The sequence below is a fragment of the Gadus macrocephalus genome, chromosome 14 (genome assembly GCF_031168955.1).
Source record: "Gadus macrocephalus chromosome 14, ASM3116895v1".
In the NCBI taxonomy this organism is placed as follows: Eukaryota; Metazoa; Chordata; class Actinopteri; order Gadiformes; family Gadidae; genus Gadus; species Gadus macrocephalus.
Genome location: NC_082395.1, coordinates 6,270,798 through 6,293,242, shown reverse-complemented (window position 1 = coordinate 6,293,242; position 22,445 = coordinate 6,270,798). Strand labels below are relative to the sequence as shown.

General features: G+C 45.3%; 1 protein-coding gene across 1 annotated transcript in view; it reads right to left on the bottom strand.

The window, feature by feature from the left end:
- Positions 1-1,435, bottom strand: part of LOC132471849 (gonadotropin-releasing hormone II receptor-like) — a 2,711-nt gene extending 1,276 nt beyond the window's left edge. Inside the window, exon 1 of the mRNA XM_060071173.1 lies at positions 872-1,435. Coding sequence (XP_059927156.1) covers positions 872-1,419 — 548 coding nt within the window. The 5' untranslated portion in view covers positions 1,420-1,435. The remainder of the gene's footprint in view (positions 1-871) is intronic.
- Positions 1,436-22,445: the final 21,010 nt, after the last annotated feature.

The window sequence follows — 22,445 nt, the reverse complement described above, 5'->3', positions numbered from 1 at the left end:
GGGAGAGAGACAGAGAGAAATAGAAAGATAGAGGGAAAGGCAATCAGATGGGGTTAGGTTATGCATGTGTTGGGCAGAAAAACATGCATTGTTAACACTGACGTCCTGTGAGAGGAGGAGGATGGAGGTGAAATGAAGCAAATCCTAATTTTTAATGCAGTTTTCTTTTTAAAGAAACTGCATTAAATGCTCTCCTTGGGGTTAGCAGGGGGAGATGTGTGCTCTGAACTCAGTGTGGTCTGCTACTCTTGTTTTCAATTGGCGATAAAAACACATATTCTACATTATTATGCATATTGACCGTCCAAGATGGGGACGGAAATGTGTGGAATAGGCGTTCAACAGCAGGTATTTATCTGTTAATGTGTTGACAGATCCAGTTTTCTATAGGGTTAAAAGAAATGGTTCAGAATGAGAAGTCATGTAATAGATGTTGAAAACGGCAGCTAAATGGACAATTATCCTACTGCCAGCCGTTTTAGGTTGGTTGGTGTGAGTCTTCCAGGCATGAGGTTTGGCGGTTAGGAGGACGACCAGCGTTCACAGCCCAGCTATAGACATCCCCGATCAGAAACAAACTACCTGGTCATCAGTGATAAAAACCATGAAGCAAGATGCAAAGATGTCTCTACCTGTAAGTGGCATTGGGTCAAAAGTGTCTAAAAACATCGTGATGACTAGATGAATACACAAACCGAGGACCTCGAGGGTTTGCTCAAAGGCTTGTTACACGTCAATCCAAAGAAATCCCACACCCACTTCATGTGAGGGTTGGACGATCGCACAAACCACCATAACTCCATGGTGTGTCAATACGCCTTCCCCCAACCTACCGCCCCCCCCCCCCCCCCCCCCCCCCCGCCACCCTGACCCCTTGACCCCCACCTGAGGAACGGACAGCAGGGCGCTCATGGCCCACGCCACGGTCAGCATCCCGCGGTTCCTCCGCCTCGCCTCGTTGATGGCCAGCGGGTTCAAGATGGCCGACTGGCGGTCCAGGCTGATCACCATGGTGACGAAGGCGCAGGAGTACATGGCCTGCAGCTTGAGGAACATGAGGAGGCGGCACGCGGCGTCGCCCGCCAGCCACTGCACGGTGATGTTCCACGCGGCGTCCACCGGCATCACGATGAAGGTCACCAGCAGGTCGGCCACCGTCAGGTTGACGATGAGCACGCGCACGTGGGACTTCCGCTTGCTGCCGGCGTTGGCCGCCCACAGCACCGCCACGTTGCAGAAGGCGGACGTGCCGCACAGGATGAAGGTGACGACGACGCGGATCTGGGCGGCGGTGGAGAAGACGGGCAGCCGGGGGGCCGCGCCCTGCCCCCCCGGCGGCCACGCTGAGGTCCAGTTGCAGTGGGGCGAGGACCAGAGGCAGCTGTCGTTCAGCCCGTCGCCGGCCGTGGGGCCGTGCATGGGGGCCGCGGAGGGGAGATCAACGCTGGGGGGCGGTGGGAAGGGCAGAGGGGAGGAATGTGAGGCAGGTAGTCTATAGAGTGCGTGAGTCACAAGAGGTGGACATTATCGACGGTACTCGTGTTTGAATCACGGCAGACATACAATGAATAATAACATCAGAGTGGGACGTAGAGGCTGTGTTACCATGGACCCCACCCTCTTTGTTCCCCACGTCAGCTCCGTTGTTGAGACCTCCTACTTCTTGATTACTGTAACTCCCTCCTCACTGGCATCTCCTCTCATTCCCTCCATAGACTCCAAATGGTCCAAAACTCTGCCGCGCACCTTCTCACTCACACCCGGTCTCGTGAACACATCACTCCTGTTCTCTTCACTCTCCACTGGCTCCCCATCAAACAACGTATCAACTTCAGAATCCTCCTCCTGACTTTCAAAGCCCTCCACCACCTGGCCCCGCCCTGCCTGTCTGACCTCCTCCTCCCCCATCGCCCCTCCCGAACCCTCAGATCCTCCTCCACTACAAACTTAAAACCTTCGGTGACAGAGCCTTCCAAGAACAGCACCCCGACTCTGGAACTCTCTCCCCCAAACCTGTCCGCGACTCTCCCTCACTTCCCATATTCAAAACCTACCTCCTTTCCCAAGCCTATGACCTCCCCTACCCATAACCACCCTTATCCCTATCTACTATCACACTCCACCTTGCTTCTGTTCTCTGTTGTGCGGTCCGCTTGTTCCCCCTGATTGCCATCTCCCTCTTCGTGTTTTATGTAAGCGTCTCTGTGTCACTGAAAAGCGCTATAGAAAATCAATGAATTATTATTATTATTAAGCTCTAAGTCAAGTTTGACATAGTAGTCTCAAGCATTGGGTTTATTAAAAATAACACTGGCCATTCATATGGAATGAAAGGGAATGATTTATATTCATCATGCATGTTACGTTTTATGCCACCAGTCTGGAGTTTGAGGCAATGAATATGAGTGCAGAGACCAAAAATGTTTGATCTGTTCAAGTGATCACTCAAATAATGTTAAAAAACTAAAAGGAAGGGATCTTTAATAAAAGGCCATTCTAATTTAAAGAAGGCGAAATGGATCACAATTAGAGGCATGGTGGATGAAATCTCTTATTTTTAAGTTGGTCATTACATATGTGTATGCAGCTGCGTTTTTCATCAGGTGACTCCATCTGTAGGTTGAACACGTGCTATTGCATGCGACGCCTGTGATTGGCTGATATGGTGACCTAGTCAACTGCTGATTAAGCATTGATGTGACACACCTGTCCTCTGCTAATTGAAACTGATCTTAAGGGGGCGGAACAGGGAATAAAAAAAAAGGAAAGTATTTTTTAAAGGCGGTACCAGGGAGTACTTTTCCCATCTCTCCACAAATCTCGGTTTCAACACATTTTCACATTTTTGTGACTGATGTTTGGGCATTTTGGTAGGCCTATTCATTTTCCCTCATTGTTTTGTCAGCAGTCAAACATGTAGGCTATCGCATGGAGATGATATTATTATTGTATTAGATGATAATGTAGTGGGGGTGAACAACCAGCCAATTCAACCAGTCAATTGAACAAAGACCCCTCACGCCTTGTCAAGGAGAATTATTATGCAGTAAACTAGATCCATTTCAAGACACTCACACAATAGTAGCAGCTTATCATAGCCTACCACTTGAAGACACTTCGGCAAGAGATACTGTGTGTGTGTGTGTGTGTGTGTGTGTGTGTGTGTGTGTGTGTGTGTGTGTGTGTGTGTGCGTGTGCGTGCGTGCGTGCGTGTCTGTGTGTGTTTGCGTCTTGTTGTACTATACACATACGCTACAGAATATATGCCGCAGCCTACATATCCATAGCTCTGTTTTAGTTATTGCGATACAGCAGACACAAAGATTTTCATTATTTAGCCTACTCTACCTAACGATGTAGTTTAACGAATTTAAAGTCCATTTAGGCTTTGAGCGTTTAGGGAAATGATCAATGTCCAAGTGCTATTGTAGCCTATTTGGACACTGAGAACACTGAGAAGCACGCCCATGCTATTATGTCTAAGATGATGCACACATTCAATGATTCAGGTAGCCTTAAGAAAATGGAGAGACATTTAAATACTTACATTATTGTCGCAGAAGCGCCTTTTCAGACCTTTACATCCAGGTAATTGAAACTTCCAATATTTTAAACACAGATTGTCATTTGTTTTTAATAAGATTATAAATGCACGCTAATTGTTCATCGTAACTTAAAAAAAAAGCTTCACAGCCATTGAGCGGAGTCGTGTATAACCTCGTAGCTCAGTGCGCGCATGTGGTGTGCGCTTTCCGCAGGCGCACCGCGCGCTCTACCAACCCATGATCTGGCTCCCGTGGCGCGCTAAGGGAACTCTCGGCGTGTGATTACGCGAGAGCCATTGTGCGTGTGCGTGTGCGTGTGCGTGTGTGTGTGAAGACCTCCCATTATCCCACAGTCACATGGGAACACCCTCTAGGGAAAGAAGTATTTGGATAGTATGATCACCATACATCCACCAAATAGTAAATGGCAAGAATGTTGAACCAATGCCAATTTTTCATTCACATAAAATGTGTCTGTGAGAGTGAGTCTGTTTGTATTTCTGTTTTTTGGTGTGTGTGTTTGTGTGTCTGTATGTGTGTTTGTGTGACTGTGTGTGCAAATACCTGGAATATATCAATAACAAAAAAATTGTAACATGCTCTGACATGATTGATTGGTGAACGAACATCGAACCTATGCATATTTCTATTCCATTCTAATTTATTGGCATTCCTTTCGGTGCATATAGTGTTCCTTTGCACACATTTTTAATGAGGATGGCTAAATGTATCAGTGTATTTTCTACTTGCCACTACCTGAATGACAGTGACCGACCAATAGGTTAGGTTCTCCAGTCTGTTATGACTTTGAACAACCTGCCACAGCGTCCTTTCAAACATACCCAGGTGGATTAATTTCCCTGGTTGCCTTTTCAGAGAGAGAGAGAGAGAGAGAGAGAGAGAGAGAGAGAGAGAGAGAGAGAGAGAGAGAGAGAGAGAGAGAGAGAGAGAGAGAGAGAGACGGTTAAAGCCACAAGCAGCAGAGAACAGCCAGGGACGAATTAACCCAGCCTTCTGCTGGTTAATCCTGTGACCTCAATATAGGGCAAGACAGCGGCGGATACAGGTCTACGATCATGTAAGATTGAGCCTGTACACCGCAGGCTAGTCTCCCAAGTCAGGTGTTTTACACATTTAAAACAAGTTATGGTCATTCATATTTTCTAGGAATACAATTATGTAACGCATAAAACTCCGCCTCTTCACTTAAAGTGAGGCAATCGGTTGGCTATGTTTTGCTATTTTAGGGAACAGACAGCAGTGCGTTTGATTGTGCAGAGTAAGTAAAATAAGTCTAATTACTAAACTATGTTTGATTTTCCAAGACTATGTATATTCCCAATAGAAAATCGGTGACCCGAAATATTAAATCTGCACGATTATTTCATATTTTGTTGATATATCTGAGATATGTGGTTGAGCTGGAAACTCTTGTATTTTAATGTATTTATATTTTATTTGCAGGTGTAAGTCTGGATAACTGCAGAGCATATTTTTGAAGGGCAAAAACAAGAGAGAAAGAATAAAGAAACAAAGACAATTCAACAGATAGCATCAGTGTCCTTTTCTTAACCAATAATCTCTTGGATTCACATCTTGAAGGATTATCCAGATAACAAACAAGGAGCAGGTGCCTTGCGTGACATATTTTAGATCAGTTTGCCTTGGAAGTTTGAGGCAGATGGTCTGACAAGTCTACTTACAGCGGACCCTGTGTGCGTTGTCTCTATCATCAATCACTTTTTTCTACATGGTACACATACAAATGTACAGATATAATTGAACTTTACTGCATCCTATTCCTTAAAGGTTAAACACTATTCATTAGCAAAGAAAACCTCATGTATTCTATGACATTTCGTGTTTCTGAATGTGTACAGGATAAATGTATCAATAATTCTTCAATTTTTCTTAGTAGCAACATGCAAACAGAAATGTGTGGAAGTTAAAGGCGAACAACACTTCTTATGAAGCTAATGATCTTTTTTGGGGATGCAATCAAAGAACTGTGTTTTTTAATCTCTAATTTATGAGCTTTACAAAAAAACATGTATTAACCAAGAGGGAAGACGATAAGGCTTGGATAAGTAAACAAAATGTTCTTAAAGGAGACATATTATGGTGTTTTCCCAACAAGTAAACATAGTACATGAGTTCCAGAAAACATGTTTTTGAAGCTGTTTGCTGGAAATAGCTTTTAGGAAAAAAAATCTTGCCTACCGCTATTCCCCTCTGTTTCAGTCCCTTCAGAATGCGCTGTTTCTGGTGTCTGTAGCTTTAATGCAAATGAGCTGCTGTCCATTGACCAATGAGCTTCCAGAGTCAACCACAGCATGGAGGAGAAGGGATTGTTGCCGTGTGCGGACTCCTGGAGCTCTATATCTACATAATATAATATAATAATAATATTACATAATACATAGGTATTTCTATAATATTATATGTAATATAATGGCCAAAAACTATGTGCGCCTCGGATGATATTATGAATCATAAAGACTGCGTCTGACGTCTCTGGTGCTTCCACAACAAGTAAAGACTCGTAGTGGGGGTTATCTCGGGCCATGACTGAGAAGAATTGGAGGAAAGGAACTTTGGCCTTGACTCTCTGAAGTCCATATTGAACCGCGACTTGGAGGAGAAGGGGATTGTTCTCCGGGAGCTGAGCTGCCGGACTTCCTCCGAGCGGAGGGAGCTCAGCGGCAGTCCGGCGGCCTCGGCGGAGAAAGGGATTGCACTCTCGGAGCTGGAACCTGAGCTCCCCCCGCCGGAGCTGCTTGTCCGCTGGTCCCCAAAATAATAGCTATGCTCTGATTGGAGGGGGGTGGGGAAGTGGGAGATAATATTCAAATGTACCCCGTTCTTACGTAGGAGGGGGCGCCGAAACGGACTCACTCGTCTGGTAACTGTATGCGGGGTACTCTCAGAAATGCATCTCATTCTAAAAATCATGTACAGACTTTTTTCAAAGTTTGTATGCCTGTTTGAGCACCAGAGACCCAAAACAACGCCCCAAATCCCAGGAAAAGTGTGTTTTTCATAATATGTCTCCTTTAAGATCCTGAAATAATCAAATTTACAAAAAAAGTAATTCAACTGTAGATAGATAGTCATCCATTTTATTAGGCCCACAAGGCATTTACCACATTTAATGTTTGGAGAGGTCAATTTCATTTGTGAGTCATCTTGACTTTTTATTGAGTGTAAAGGTGGCAAAATAACAAAACAGCCGATGTTTGTGTGGAACAGTGTACAGGACGAATGGTAGGGTGTAGAAAACGCATGTGCCATCAACGTCTTCCAGTAAATTGATTACCATGGGAATTTTGCACCGACAACTAAATATCCCACAGCGGGAGACTATCCCACAGCGGAGGACTTGGATATATAACAATACCCGGTCATCTGGAGCATTACTTTAAAATATTCATTGAACGCAACATGAGTCCGATGCTCTATGATAATGCACTGGGGTAAGGACCGCCGTACGGTAGGGGGTGGGGGTATTCATCAGCTCCATGTGGGGGACCACAACAAAGCTTGGAGAGTCTCTAGATTCTGTTGCCACAGCTTGGCCCTCACAGGTAAGTTAGAGTTATCTGTTGTGTTAACTGTTATTTTATTTAGCGAATGCAAAGTCCTTTAGCCAAGCAGTTGCCTCTTGATCTGCTATGAAAGGTGACAAGTCCTCCTTTAAGTCTTTGTAGAGGGCATGCTTCAATGATGTGATGCATTGTTCGCTGCTCTCCACGAGCACACTGTGGGGTTGGGCTGCTGCCCCGTTTGTGAAGGCTGGCCAAGCAGAGGCCATATCCAGTCCTGAATCTATTTAGCGTCGTCCACTGCTTCCTTGGTAGATTGATGCCAGAGACCGGTAGGGTGGGGTCTGACACAGGATCTTTATTCGAGATGTTTATTTGGCTGTCTTCTGTGTATCGTATTGGGACCTATCCTTGGACTCCCATTCCTTTATCCAAACTGATTGGATGGTGAGATCAGCTGGTGGTGGGTTCTTCCAAATTGGTCGTCTAGACGGAAGTCGAGCGGTGGATGGAATTGGAAGGGGAGGGGTCTTTGGTCCTTTGGAGCATCCTTTGATTGAGGACTACTCGCCGGATGGGTGGAGGAGCTATGTTGGCTAGGACAGGGAGCCAGGGGAGTGGTGTTGAGCGGATTGTTCCTGTAATGATCCTCATTGTTGAGTTCAATTGGGTGTCCACATGGTGTGTGTGGGATCACCTGGACCAAACAGGGGCACAATATTCAGCTGCAGAAAATGCAAGGGCTAGTGCTGAAGTACGCAGTGTATGGGCTGCTGCCCCCCACTTTGAGCCAGCCAGCTTGCCGAGGAGATTGTTTAATGTGTGTACTGTTTAATGTAAGGGTGACAGACCAGAACACCTTCCGGGACTGGACCAAAACGTGTGCGTTTGTGTGTGCATGTGTTTGTTTGTGTGTTTGTGTGCTTGTTTGTATACTGTGTGTGTGTGTGTGTGTGTGTGTGTGTGTGTGTGTGTGTGTGTGTGTGTGTGTGTGTGTGTGTATGTGTTTGTTTGTGTGTCTGTGCGTGTGTGTGTATGTGTTTGTATCTGTGTGTGTGTGTGTGTGTGTGTGTGTGTGTGTGTGTGTGTGTGTGTGTGTGTGTGTGTGTGTGTGTGTGTGTGTGTGTTTGTATCTGTGTTTGTGTCTGTGCGTGTCTGTGTGTGTGTGTGTGGGAGGAAGAAGATGCTTGTTTCTCCACATGCTTCTTGAATCTTGTTCTTGAGGACTTTAGCATCGCCACAGTTTGCTCCGCTACGACCAAGTAGCAACACATGCTGCTTTTGAAGCTACCGTTTTACATATTCAACACTTACATATTTACATATATTCAACCCTTACGAGCCACAGTAGAGCAGCCTGTTTAACCGTCCCGAGAGCCAACAAGACAAGGATATAAAATGGCAGTAAACAAATCCATTGCAAATCGCAGCAGGGGCGACACCATAGGACATCAACCAGCTGACAGACACATCAAAAATGGCTTCGGGTCTTTAGAAAGGCTCATTATGAAAGAGAAAGAAACTCTTTCTCTTTCTTGAAAGACAAAGGATGAATACCAGTAACGAAGTACAAATTACAGAAAAAAGAGTTGATGTGTCATTTTTTTGTAATTGTAATGTTCAATTTCATTCAGAACACATTAACAAAGGCCCGGAAAAAGAGAGCAATCCAATAAAAAGAAGAGACTGTTTCTAAGTGCTTCTTCCTCCAGCTTTCTTAGATGTTAGATGCCATTTGTGAGTCAGCTCGCCTTTTAATTGAGGTTCACGACGGAAGTACAACTCAAACATCATAATAATAATAATGGATTGAATTTATGTAACGCTTTTCTAGACACTCAAAGACGCTTTACAGTGAAGGGGGAACCTCACTAACCACCACCACTCATGCGTGCATGAGTGTGTTTAAAATTACTATGTGTGATTAAATCACTGGAAGATTGAATTATATAACAATGTGATATTTTATTCATCTCCTGGGGGTGACATTGTTTGTCAACAGCAGATAGGACAAGACTGTACACACTCAAGAGGAAAATTTTTCAGCAATGGACCATTGTTGTGTGGGTGTTGTTTTATTCCTATTATTAGTCCAACAGATTGGCTGCAGTTCTTCGATATCCCCCCCTACCCACACACACACACACACACACACACACACACACACACACACACACACACACACACACACACACACACACACACACACACACACACACACACACCACACAGTAACCCAACATTACTGCCTTTCTTCCCCAATCGTTGTGTACCCAAGGGCTACAGATATGTGTATCAAACATAACACACCCACCCACCCACACACACACACACACACACACACACACACACACACACACACACACACACACACACACACACACACACACACACACACACACACACACACACACACACACACACACATGCACACAAACACACAGAGGGTTTGTCTCAAACAATAGTCGGGACAATTATTCCTTAATTATTCCTTGATTAGGAATAATTAACAAAAATGATACATGATTATTATCAAAGATAATGCTTGGGTGAGAGATTGAGCATGGACGTGTGAAGGCGTGCATGTGAAGGCGTGTGTGCACTTATGCGTGTGTGCATGTGCACTTGTGCATGCTTGCATGTGAGCTTGTCTTTGAATAACATAAAAATAAGGACCTCTTATTCCAAGCCTTGCCATCTGTCCGGTTAGTCGTATTCTCCAACCCTCTAATGCGGGATGAATAATTATAGTAAGAACGAATGGTTAAGGGGAAGACTTAATGCATACAATAACAACAAATACGGTCGCTGATTGTATCTCGAACCACTTCTCGAATCAGCTAATTCAGACGATTAGCTGATTGCTGTTCAAGGAGAATTCCGGGGCCGATGGCCCTGAATTAGACATGACTCACTTGTATAACGACCCTCCACGGGTCTATAAACTACAAGGAACACGGTCTACTGTGGGGTCACAGCCCGGCCACCTTTACAATACCCAAAAACATCAGTTCCTGTTATTTGACACAAAGCATCTCCCCCGAGACATTGAGTGTTGAAAATGCAATTTTCAACCTTAAAACGTGATTTTCGTAATGGATTTAACAAAGTAAAAGCATTGCAGAAAAGCAGAATGTGTATGTAAGAGTGTGTTTGGTTGACGTCTGGTTCAAGCAGACTCAACCTGGCCCAGGTCAGACTGCTTGGACTCAGGGCTGTTGGAGGCTGCATTAAACCAGCCATCACCACACACACTCACAGAGATGTTGGGCAAGGCAGCATACAACACCTACTCTGTGTATCGCATTTACTCTCAAACTTTTAATCATCCTCACCCTGTGTCCTCGTCATCAGAGGAGACCAGTTAAGCCACCTAGGTGGTGTGTAGAAAGGGACAATGCGATAGCGTTAGTTAATCGATTTAATTTACTAAATTGAGTTGTAGACCTTTAGCGTGTGGAAAAAGATACTTAAAGAGCCCATGCCATTAAAATCACATTTTTCCTATTGTTTGTTAAATAACATAGGTCTGAATAAGTTTGTGAGCTGTGGTAAGTTTGAAATCTATGCAGTTTATCTGCTGAATGCAATAGGCAATGAAAGGAAAAAGGCAGAAGAAATGAGCCGATCTGGATAAGGTGACACTGTGACGTAGCGTTGTCAAATTATTATTCATGGCCCTGCCCACTTGGTTGGTTCGTAACCACCCACAAGAATTCTGAAGGAGTCGTGATTGAGCTAGTGCTAAATGCTAATACGTGTACGGTAGTTGCTTAGTTCGTAGTAACAGGCTAGTTACAGAATTGTGAATGCAATGGCAGAACGACATCGAAGTACATGAACTGCGACATGCTGCCTGCCGCCGGTTGCCGCGAGGCACCACCGCCGCGAAGCACCACCGCCCGGCTGCGGGCAGCCGGGCGGTGGTGCCTCGCGCCGGCAGCAGGCAGCGCGCGGTTCTGTCTACTACAGATTGATGTGGAAGTGGAAGAACCAGAGACGTCGGAGAACCCGACGAAGTCCTTTGTGATTCATTATATCGTCTGGACGTGCACACAGCTTTTGGCCGTGATAATATGTATTATTTGATATAGATATCTATGTATTATATGATATTATTTAGATATAGAGCTCCAGGACTGTAACGCAAGTGTTGTACACTTCCTTGTTATTTGGATAACCGTTCTGCTGTTGGTGATGGCGCATAACACGTCGGACTCTCGTCTCTGGTATTTCTACAACGAGACTCGTAGTGGGGGTTATCTCAGCCATGGTTGAGAATGAATTGGGGGAAAGGAACTTTGGCTTTGACTCCCTGAAGTACATGAACCACGACATGGAGGAGAAGGGGATTGTTGGCCGCGAATGTATCCCGCTTGAGCCCTGCTTCTATGGCGAGTGGATATGGCGAGTGGATAGTGCCAGGATTCCCTGGAGAAGGATAACAACGTGTGAAATGAACGTGTGGAGAATCTACGCCGCCGCCGTGTGGAGAGGATATGCACGCCGCCGCCGTTGGGACTGGGGTTCGATTCCCAGTCTATATATATAATTTTTTCTTCATTATTTTCTGGTATTAATATATCCAATGACTTGTTGATGAATAAGTTGATGACATTTTATAAAAAGCGTAAGTTTTTATGTGTCAAAAAGACAAACTGTTTTAAAACAGATCTCAATGTTTTGATGATTGTATGGGCATGATGTCACTTCATAGGGCAGAGGGGTATTCCACAAAGCCGGTTTTATCACATAACCGGGCAAATTAACCCAGGGTTTGCGGTAACCCTAGGGTTTCCGTTCCAAAATGAACACGGTATGTTAGTTACTATAGCAACATATGATCTGAATCAAACCTGGTCGGACCAGGTTTTGTGCAGGTTAAGTTTGGAACATAACCCGGTTTTGGGGATTTAAAGCTGCGTTCACCGCAGATTCCATGTGTTCACAATGGCATGCCCTTTTGATGAGAGCCCTGTTGATACCGGAGCGCCAATTATTCGTGCAATCCACCGGGAGAGATTTCTAAGACCACGGCTATATCCGGATGACTTTTTGCTGGAGAGATACAGATTCTCACGCAAATCTTTAATATATTTAAATAGCTTTCTCCACAGTACCTTGCAGTGAATACATTAACGCCTCGACATGTTTCGATTGGTAGTGATTTTCACCTCTTGATATTGATTTATTTTCATTTTGAAAGAAACGACACATCTCTCGCACATCTCAACGCCATCTCTCGTTCGGTTGTTTAGAACTGAAAATCCGGTTCCCAGGACAACATGACATTTTCACTTTCAAGCGGCCCGTTTCCCCATTTCGATCAGGGTTTCCATGATCCATAAATCACTTCTTTATAGGTTTGGCGTGGACGCGCACAACCCTGTGTTGATTGAACTAATGCATAACCGGTAGTGATGTGTCGGTCGCGAACGATCCGGCTCAAAGAGCCGGCTCTTTGACGTGAACGATTGGAACCGGCTCTACGATGGGAGCCGTTTTAAGATCCTATTTGGGAGCCGGTTTTTTTTTTTCAGTTTTTCGCTCTCTCCGCCTCCCCGTCGCTGCATGTGCTTGTGCTCTGCTTTTCGTTTTTTTTCTCCTGCTGTGCCTCGCTGTCTCTCCCCCTGCCCTCCCCCTCCCCCTCTCCCTCTCACTCCTTGCGCGTTCTGCCTGTGGTAAAGCAGAGTTTTTTTTTTTCCTCCGTCGGTGCCTTAATGTCTCCACTGCCCTCGTGTCAAGCGTGTGCTCCACACATCTGACCAATCACACGCAGCTTTCAATTAATAATGTGCCGGGAAAACTATGGCGACACATTAGTATGGCGACACATTAGTGCCATAATTCACTAATGTGATAAAAGATGCATTCGGGCGTATTATATTATTCCACACGCGTAGATATTAACTGCGAGCGCGCAAATGATCTCTGCGCGCGCAAAACAGCCTCTCGCGCGCGCAAATTACCTTAGCGCACGCAAAACAGCCTCTCGCCCGCGCAAATTACCTCAGCGCGCGCAAAACCTCTCGCGAAAGATGTTTTTACGCTCTCGCTCAATTTAATTTTGGCACTATGGGGGAGGGAACCAAGGCAGGGCGGGCTTTCCTATGATTGGCCGTTTCTGAAGCGCGATATTTGATTGACAGCCCTCCTCAGCCCTCCTCTCATTCAATTCTGAATTGTACAGTAAATGGCTGAAAAACGATAGTTACGTATTGTAACTCCAGATTCTATGAGTATAGGCGCAGCCTTTTAAGTGTCGGCCTCATTGTCCTTTAAATAGCTGAAGAAAAGCTGTTTATTGGGAGCAGAACGTCCGCCGGCGCCCGACTATATCTGCGTCGTTGAGGCACGCCGCACGCGGACGTAATTGAGGCCCACGCTGTTGGTGGTCGGGGATTACAAATTTTTCAGTGCTACGGCTCACGCCTAGGGATAACCCAATAGCAATAGCCTTAAAAGGCTGCGCCTATACTCATAGAATCTAGAGTTACAATAAGTAACTATCGTTTCAGCCATTTACTGTACAATTCAGAATTGAATGAGAGGAGGGCTGACAATCAAATATCGCGCTTCAGAAACGGCCAATCATAGGAAAGCCCGCCCTGCCTTGGTTCCCTCCCCCATAGTGCCAAAATTAAATTCGAGCGAGAGCGTAAAAACATCTTTCGCGAGAGGTTTTGCGCGTGCTGAGGTAATTTGCGCGCACGAGAGGCTGTTTTGCGCGTGCTGAGGTAATTTGCGCGGGCGAGAGGCTGTTTTGCGCACGCAGAGATCATTTGCGCGCTCGCAGTTAATATCTACGCGTGTGGAATAATATAATACGCCCGAATGCATCTTTTATCACATTCGTGAATTATGGCACTAATGTGTCGCCATACATTAGTGCCATAATTCACTGATGTGATAAAAGATGCATTCGGGCGTATTATATTATTCCACACGCGTAGATATTAACTGCGAGCGCGCAAATGATCTCTGCGCGCGCGCAAATTACCTCTGCGCGCGCAAAACAGCCTCTCGCACGCGCAAATTACCTCAGCGCGCGCAAAACAGCCTCTCGCGCGTAACAGCCTCTCGCGAAAGATCTTTTTACGCTCGCTCGAATTTAATTTTGGCACTATGGGGGAGGGAACCAAGGCAGGGCGGGCTTTCCTATGATTGGCCGTTTCTGAAGCGCGATATTTGATTGACAGCCCTCCTCAGCCTTCCTCTCATTTGCGCGCGCGAGAGGCTGTTTTGCGCGCGCAGAGGTAATTTGCGCGCGTGCAGAGATCATTTGCGCGCTCGCAGTTAATATCTACGCGTGTGGAATAATATAATACGCCCGAATGCATCTTTTATCACATTAGTGAATTATGGCACTAATGTGTCGCCATAGAAAACACTGAAAAAAAAGTTTCTCTCCACTTTTTTTTTGGAAACCGCAGGCAATTGGCCAAGCTGTATAGCGTTCGTGGGCAGGTGTCAATGCACAGTCACGCACGCAGCAGTCAATGCACAGTCACGCACGCAGCAGTCAAGAAGCGCACACGGCATAAAGAAGGGGAGTCAGTGTGACAATTGAATAGGCCTGTGTGATAATGAGTGGTGACAGAAAACGGAGCAAAATCTGGACTCATTTTAATGCTACGTCAGACTCCACCAGGGCAGAGTGTAGACTCTGCAAAACCAGAATATCCTATCGTGCAGGCTCCACTAACAACCTTCACAGACGGAAGTGGTGCTATTTAGTAATGAAGGTTTTATTCATAAAGCATTGTTATGCTACATTTTTACTCATAAGTGCTTAACAATGTCAATAATGAAACAAAATGTTATAAAATTAGGTTTAAGCTATTAATTAATTAATAATGTAAAACATGTGTATGGGGAGCCGTTTGGGAGCCGAAAGAGCCGGCTCTCCACAGTAAGAAGAGCCATTAGAGCCGCATCTCGCAAAGGAGCCGAAAATCCCATCACTAATAACCGGTGCCGTGGAACCGACAGCTCTGGTTTAGTTGGCACAGGCTCACTCAACCTAGAGTTCAGCGTTAACTCTGTTTGTTAAACGTCCGTTCGTGGAATACCCCCCAGGCCTATGACATTTTCTGTTTTATATCTAGGCTATATTATTCACTTTCTTTTTCAAAAGTTGTAGTTAATATATAAATCAATGTAACTGATCACAATGGAATTTCTTTGATGAAACAGAAAACATTTGTGAATTAACAAATGCATTCATCTGTGTTTCAAAGTAAATTTTAAGCATCGATCATTCAACAGAATCTGTGCTTTGACAGCAGATAATTAACCATACAAATGTTGAATTTGAGAAGGCAAGAAAGAAGAAAAACATTATTGGGCAGATAGAAGACTTCATTGTAGTCACTAGTTGTAAGCCAACATGTATTATTTTGGCAGACGGCCAAACAAAAGCTTTGATTGTAGTCATCCAATAAGGGTCTGGCAAAGCATAAAAACGTGGAACTGGGACGAGACGCTTCTGCAGGTTTAGAACCGGAACCACAGGAACCAGAATCTGGGAGGCAGGCAGGAGAAGTGGAGGTGTGGGCAAGTGGTTGAAGAGCTGGTTTGGTTGACTGGAGAGGAAGCTCAGGAGCAGGCCTCAGAACAGAAGATGGAGCCTCTATGGGCTCGCGATACTGCACAGTCCCTAGTGTGCAGTGCCTAAAAGTATTACCTTTTTTGTATAACAAAGCATAATATCAGATGACAACATGGCTACACAGGAAATGGCACAGATACTAGGTTATTATTGGCTGGGTAAAGTGTTTATAAACTCAACATCTTGTGATTGTTGCAGTATTTATCACTTGGAGCCGGGTGGTGCTTTTCTCCATCACCATGATATTAATAATAATGACTTGCCGGATGTGGGGGTATGGCTCAAACACTGGTGCCTGACTCCACATACGCGCCTTGATCCACAGTACTGCTCGTAGAGTTGGATGAAAAGTGCCTCAAACACACGATTGCAGTCAGGTCACTGTGCTGGGATTCTCCCTCCTGCAAAGTATTTGCAAAGGTATTGAGTAGCATTAGTGTAGTACAAGACATGATGTAATGGCTTGCCTTGCAGTATTGTCATGCTTGCTCAGAGTATTCATTTAGAATATATTTGTTTGTGAATGTGAGCTTAATTCAAATTGTATTCATGATTGTAATCATATACTCGTGAAAATCTGTTGATTCTTGGTATTGTACGGATAATAAATTGTTGTGTTAACTTGGTAGATCTATAGTCTCCTGTGTGTACAAGGAAATATGAAAACAGGCAAGAGAGGAGATTTAACGCTGGTTATGTTGGCTGCCATTGTCATCTCCTTTATTTTACACCACATCAGATATTCTTAGCATTGTTATCTCAATCAATGAATAATCTGATTGAGATAACAATGCTAGTGGGCACGGGGCGTAATGGGGACGGACGCGCAATGCATTGTGGATCCGTCCGTTCCGTTGGAGCTGCGTTGGAGCCTTCGGCTCAAGAAGTTGAAAAATGTTCAACTTTTTCGGCAGCGACGGATCCGTCATCCAACCAGATCGCGTATGCAAATTTAAGCACTGTGACGCGCAGTACCGCGGGAAGTAGGGGTGCTGGGTGTGCTGTTTGAGGCCCTGTCTTATCACAGAAAACGATTATTTCTAAAAACTCCGGCCAAAGTGGAGATTTCTGAAAATGCCGGTTATGTGTTGTCGTGTCAACGGGGAGAAACGGGATTTTAGGTTCTGAAGCGTCACATTATGCACCAGGAAATGCTTAACGTCATGTGAGCGCCCGCTGTACCGTATTGGTCCGAATATAAACACAAACCCCATTGTAAGACGACCTATATTTGGAAAAAAATTTGAAGACCAGATCTTGTTTTTATAAATAAATAAATTGTATTCATTGAAATAATATACGAAAATAAAAAGGCATAGAATAAAACACTGCATTGCCACTAAACAGTAGTGCAAATAGGCCGTACTGATGTGTACACCAAAGACTATTCCTGACACTCCTCTGCCCCGCTGTGTTCGCTCTGGCTGTGGTCCATGGTGCCACGCTCCGCGCTAATGAGTTCACCTGTGGCGATTCGTGCTCGCAGTCATCTCTAACTTACCTGTCTGCTGCTCAGTAGGGCAAACTAAGCAGGTCGGTCTCCCCACTAACCGTCTAACGTCTCCCAGGTACGGTGATGTATACTTTTGGAGTTTACCCAGAACTTGGTTGGAGTTTCCCGGTTTTGTGTGACAAATGACAGTTCTTGTAACGAACGCTTTTCGAAGTAAAACGGACCACCACATCTGGACCTGCTGTGAGTAGAACGTTTATTTTCCTACTAGGCTTACTTGATGTTTAATGTTGGTTCTTGATGTAATTGGACATCATTTGTAGTGTTTTTGCGTGGTTATAGGCCATTTATTTATTCAGGTGGTGTGGTTAAATGTGGATTCAATGTGCTAGTTGTGTGGGCTGATTTAAGACGTCTATAGAGTCTGATGCGTTTGCCAAATCATGTTTTTTATTGAGCCCTTGATCGTTTTATTAGGTGGATTTTTGCCTTTTTAAAAACAAAAAAAATTAAAAGTTAAAACCCTTAAGAATTTGATATATTTCTTTCAAGTATATTAGTCTAGATGCAGCTAAACTATACACAACTGCCAAAATAAAGTTAAAAAAAATGATTCGTATCAAGTTTTAATGAAGTTTCTACAGGTTAAAGGACTGTCGTTTGGAGAAGATTGGTGCCAATATTTGGGGAAAGGAATGCATGATTAATTCAAATTAAGTTAGCTTGAATCAACTTTGCCTTAGTGGTGTGGTTTGAGCACTAAAACGAATCTGCTCGTTCCGTTACTTCACAGGTCAAGGAGGAGAAAGTGATTCTGTGAGTATTAAAACTGAACCATGAAGAAGAAACTGCGAACTGTAAGTCCTTATATTTCCTCTTTATGCTGGGGCATTGTTTTGGCCTCCTCGTTGGCTGAGGTGGAAAGGTGAATGATTTAAATAATGTTTTTTGTTGGTACTTGGGCTAATTACCTGTTTTAGTTTGAACATGTGTCAATGCTGTGTTAGAAGGGTTGTAGTATAGGTTCCAAGTGAATTGTGAGAATAGTAACATAGGGTTTCAGAGTGCAGCCAAAACATACTCCAAGGTTTTGTCTAGATTTTCTTTCGACATGCTTCGCCACTACTTCCTGAACTTTGCATCACGTCACATGAGTTACCGTACTGACGAGGGTTCAGATTGAGTGATCAGAGATGCATGCTAGGGTTCTGCGCTGTCTGAAGCCTCCAGCTCTGTAGTCTTGCCCCCTTCAGGTGAAGGCATGTGTCTTAAGAGGTGGTTGTGAAGTCATTTACATGAACTGGGATGTCATTCAAGATGGTGACAGGCTCTCACCTAAAGGAGAAACGCCCGGGGATGAGATGTGAGGGCTCTTCCTCAACGACTAGAACACCACCTCGGTCCTTCGCTAGAGAACCATGGAGCACCTTTCAACGTTGCCCACCATACATCTTGAAGCCGTAGCTACGGTTTCTCTACCTCCGCAGCTGGAGTAGAGCACAGCTGCAGTCACGAAAAGGGTCCTTGGTGGGATCTTACCGCGATAGGTTCTGATTTAAGAGGACCGAACTTGCAGGACCAGCTGGCCTCCTCCATTACTCTGCAGTTCAGCCTGAGAAAGGCTTGCATCTGAGCCAGCAGAGGGCTCATCGGCCTGCTGTTCATATGGGATGAGGAGAATCCTACTGTAAAGACCTACCAACCAATCCCTGCTCTGTTCAAGGTCTGGTCCGTTCATGACCTACCTACCAACTACTGGGACGTCCGATACCTACCAACTACTGGGACGTCCGATACCTACCAACTACTGGGACGTCTGAAACCTACCAACTACTGGGATGTCTGAAACCTACCAACTACTGGGATGTCTGAAACCTACCAGCTACTGGGATGTCTGAAACCTACCAGCTACTGGGATGTCTGAAACCTACCAGCTACTGGGATGTCTGAAACCTACCAGCTACTGGGATGTCTGAAACCTACCAGCTACTGGGATGTCTGAAACCTACCAGCTACTGGGATGTCTGAAACCTACCAGCTACTGGGATGTCTGAAACCTACCAGCTACTGGGATGTCCGATACCTACCAGCTACTGGGATGTCCGATACCTACCATCCCACCACTGGGGTGACCTAATCAGATTACCTTCTCACCACTTCCACCAAATCCCGTCCCTGTTCTCAGGCTCATCAAAGCGGAAGAGTTTGAGTCTGAAGGAAAACAACTGGACTGCCTGTGGCTCTTCAGGTGGGCATGGCGAGGGTTCTACCTTGCCTGGTTGTTCATGTGGTCAGGGTTTTACCTGGCCTGGTTGTTCATGCGGTCAGGGTTCTACCTGGCCTGGTTGTTCATGCGGTCAGGGTTCTACCTGGCCTGGTTGTTCATGCGGTCAGGGTTCTGCCTGGCCTGGTTGTTCATGTGGTCAGGGTTCTGCCTGGCCTGGTTGTTCATGCGGTCAGGGTTCTGCCTGGCCTGGTTGTTCATGCGGTCAGGGTTCTGCCTGGCCTGGTTGTTCATGTGGTCAGGGTTCTGCCTGGCCTGGTTCTTCATGTGGTCAGGGTTCTACCTGGCCTGGTTGTTCATGCGGTCAGGGTTCTGCCTGGCCTGGTTGTTCATGTGGTCAGGGTTCTACCTGGCCTGGTTGTTCATGTGGTCAGGGTTCTACCTGGCCTGGTTGTTCATGCGGTCAGGGTTCTGCCTGGCCTGGTTGTTCATGCGGTCAGGGTTCTGCCTGGCCTGGTTGTTCATGCGGTCAGGGTTCTGCCTGGCCTGGTTGTTCATGTGGTCAGGGTTCTGCCTGGCCTGGTTGTTCATGCGGTCAGGGTTCTGCCTGGCCTGGTTGTTCATGTGGTCAGGGTTCTGCCTGGCCTGGTTGTTCATGTGGTCAGGGTTCTGCCTGGCCTGGTTCTTCATGTGGTCAGGGTTCTACCTGGCCTGGTTGTTCATGTGGTCAGGGTTCTACCTGGCCTGGTTGTTCATGTGGTCAGGGTTCTACCTGGCCTGGTTGTTCATGTGGTCAGGGTTCTACCTGGCCTGGTTGTTCATGTGGTCAGGGTTCTACCTGGCCTGGTTGTTCATGTGGTCAGGGTTCTGCCTGGCCTGGTTCTTCATGTGGTCAGGGTTCTGCCTGGCCTGGTTGTTCATGTGGTCGGGGTTCTACCTGGTTCGGTTGTTCATGTAGTCGGGGTTCTACCTGGCCTGGGGTTCTTCATCCGGGCGTGATCAGGGTGACGAGGCATACCATGTGTGAGCGTGATGACATGGGGATACGCACTTATTATACATCACAACATTTTAGGAAATGGTCCTTCAAGCTTGAAAGACTGCGACGTGGCTGCCCTTTCTAGCCCCGACATGATAGTTGGCTGGCAGGCCCTGTGGATTGTATCTTCTGGACTCCTGTGCTGGGATGCAAGTTTTTCTTGGGCTGAATTGCAATGCATTTGTCGATGCTAGCTGGACCTGGGAGTTGGGTCCCCCTTTGAATCAGAAACCATCTTGGTAACATCCCAACTAGGGTTCTCTTCATGCTGTAACCAAGCTCTTCTTCAGCTGAGGAGGAAAAGAAATCCTCGCTGGGGCTTCAAGATCTATGAAGAGGAATATTGAAATGTCTGCAATGGTTCCCTCCCGTAGGCGCTGTGGTGTATTCTAGTCGCTGAGAAAGAGCCCTCGCATCCTACCCATGGCGTCTCTCCTTGGGGAGTCCCTGTCACAGTCTTGATGGATGTTCCAGGTCATGTAACTGATGCAACAGCCCTTTTGAACACTGTTTCTCCGGAGGGGGGCACGTCTACAGAACAGTAGACTTCAGACAGCACAGTATCCTAACATGCATCTCTGGCCACTCAGACCACACCCGGATCAATATGACAATGCTCATGCGATGTGAAGCGAGGAAGTAGCCAAAAGACAGATTAGTTAGCTTTTTTTGTACACTGGCAAGCATTGTTAATTGGTTGATAATTAGTTAAATGGGGTAACTGAAATGTTTAGTCAAAATGTTTTGTACATAAACCAACAGCAACAAACTACCAGATCGCCTCAAGGTAAGTCTGTTGGCTGTATTTTGCAATGAGACGACCACAAGATCTTCATCGTCGTTCAGCTCAAGGTGAGGTGCTGGTTACGTTACTTAGGGATGGTTCGTACTGGAACGTTACGATTCCAGTATGACGGGGCTTGGGGTTTCTGTAGAGGTTGGTAGTTAGTTTTGTGCAGTCTGTGAAGCTCTAATGCTGCAGTACTGTGTGGTGGAGGATAATTGGCAGTACGAACAGGATTGGCAATTGCGTTACGTCATCCACACCTTATTATGGCGTCTGGCAGAACGATCAGGATTGGCAATTGCGTTATGTCATCCACACCTTATTATGGCGTCTGGCAGTACGATCAATATTGGCATTTGCGTAAACCTCATAACTAATGAGCGTACCCAATTAAGGTAATCTGGCAGTGCCCCATTTCTATAGGTAACCATCTGCGATTATTGGTAAATCCTTATGCACTAGAAATTAGGAAGGGCACTCTTAAAATATATATATTTTTCATTATCCCACAAAATACCGCAAACTACTTTGATAACTGCGCTCTACAATCAACTCTCGATTTTCTGCGCATACATTTATCGGGTCGCGTAAAAGATGGAGACGACGGCATTTACATACTACGGCTTTTTAGTTCTTCAACAACCCAGCAGCTGAATGTGGCTAAGTATCATTTTACTATCTAAATTACTATTGATATTGCTAGTGTTCTAAATATCTGGGCTGTGATCTGCTCAATATAGTTTCTGCTAGACTTCAGAAACAAAAGGAAGGGTTAAATGTAAGTGTGCTTATTCACGTATTATCAAATGGTATAGCTGTTTAGAAAAGTAAAGTTAATTGTTGCGCAAATGCTACCATAAACCTTTGACTTTTGAATAAATCAAACTAAGCACAAGGCAACTAAGATACGTGGTGACCAAGAACTCTTATATTGATGTTCAGTTTATTATTGGTGAGGCAGTGATGTAAAGCGCGTCGTGGTGTTTTTAAATGGATGAATGTTGTGCTAACAGACGGGGGGGAACTCCAGGCCTTGCAGTCCTGATCCTGTATGATGCAGAAGATGTCAATCCAACCGCACATGTGAGTGTTTGATATTGAAGCTTTCACATTGATTCGCACAGTATTTACCAATCTTTTATAACATTATGATCTTCTCAGTGATCTCTGCAGCGTGGTCGGTGGGAGGAGATGTGGCCGAGCAGTTGAACCAGGCTCTATCGGTGTAAGTGGCTTTCGATCAA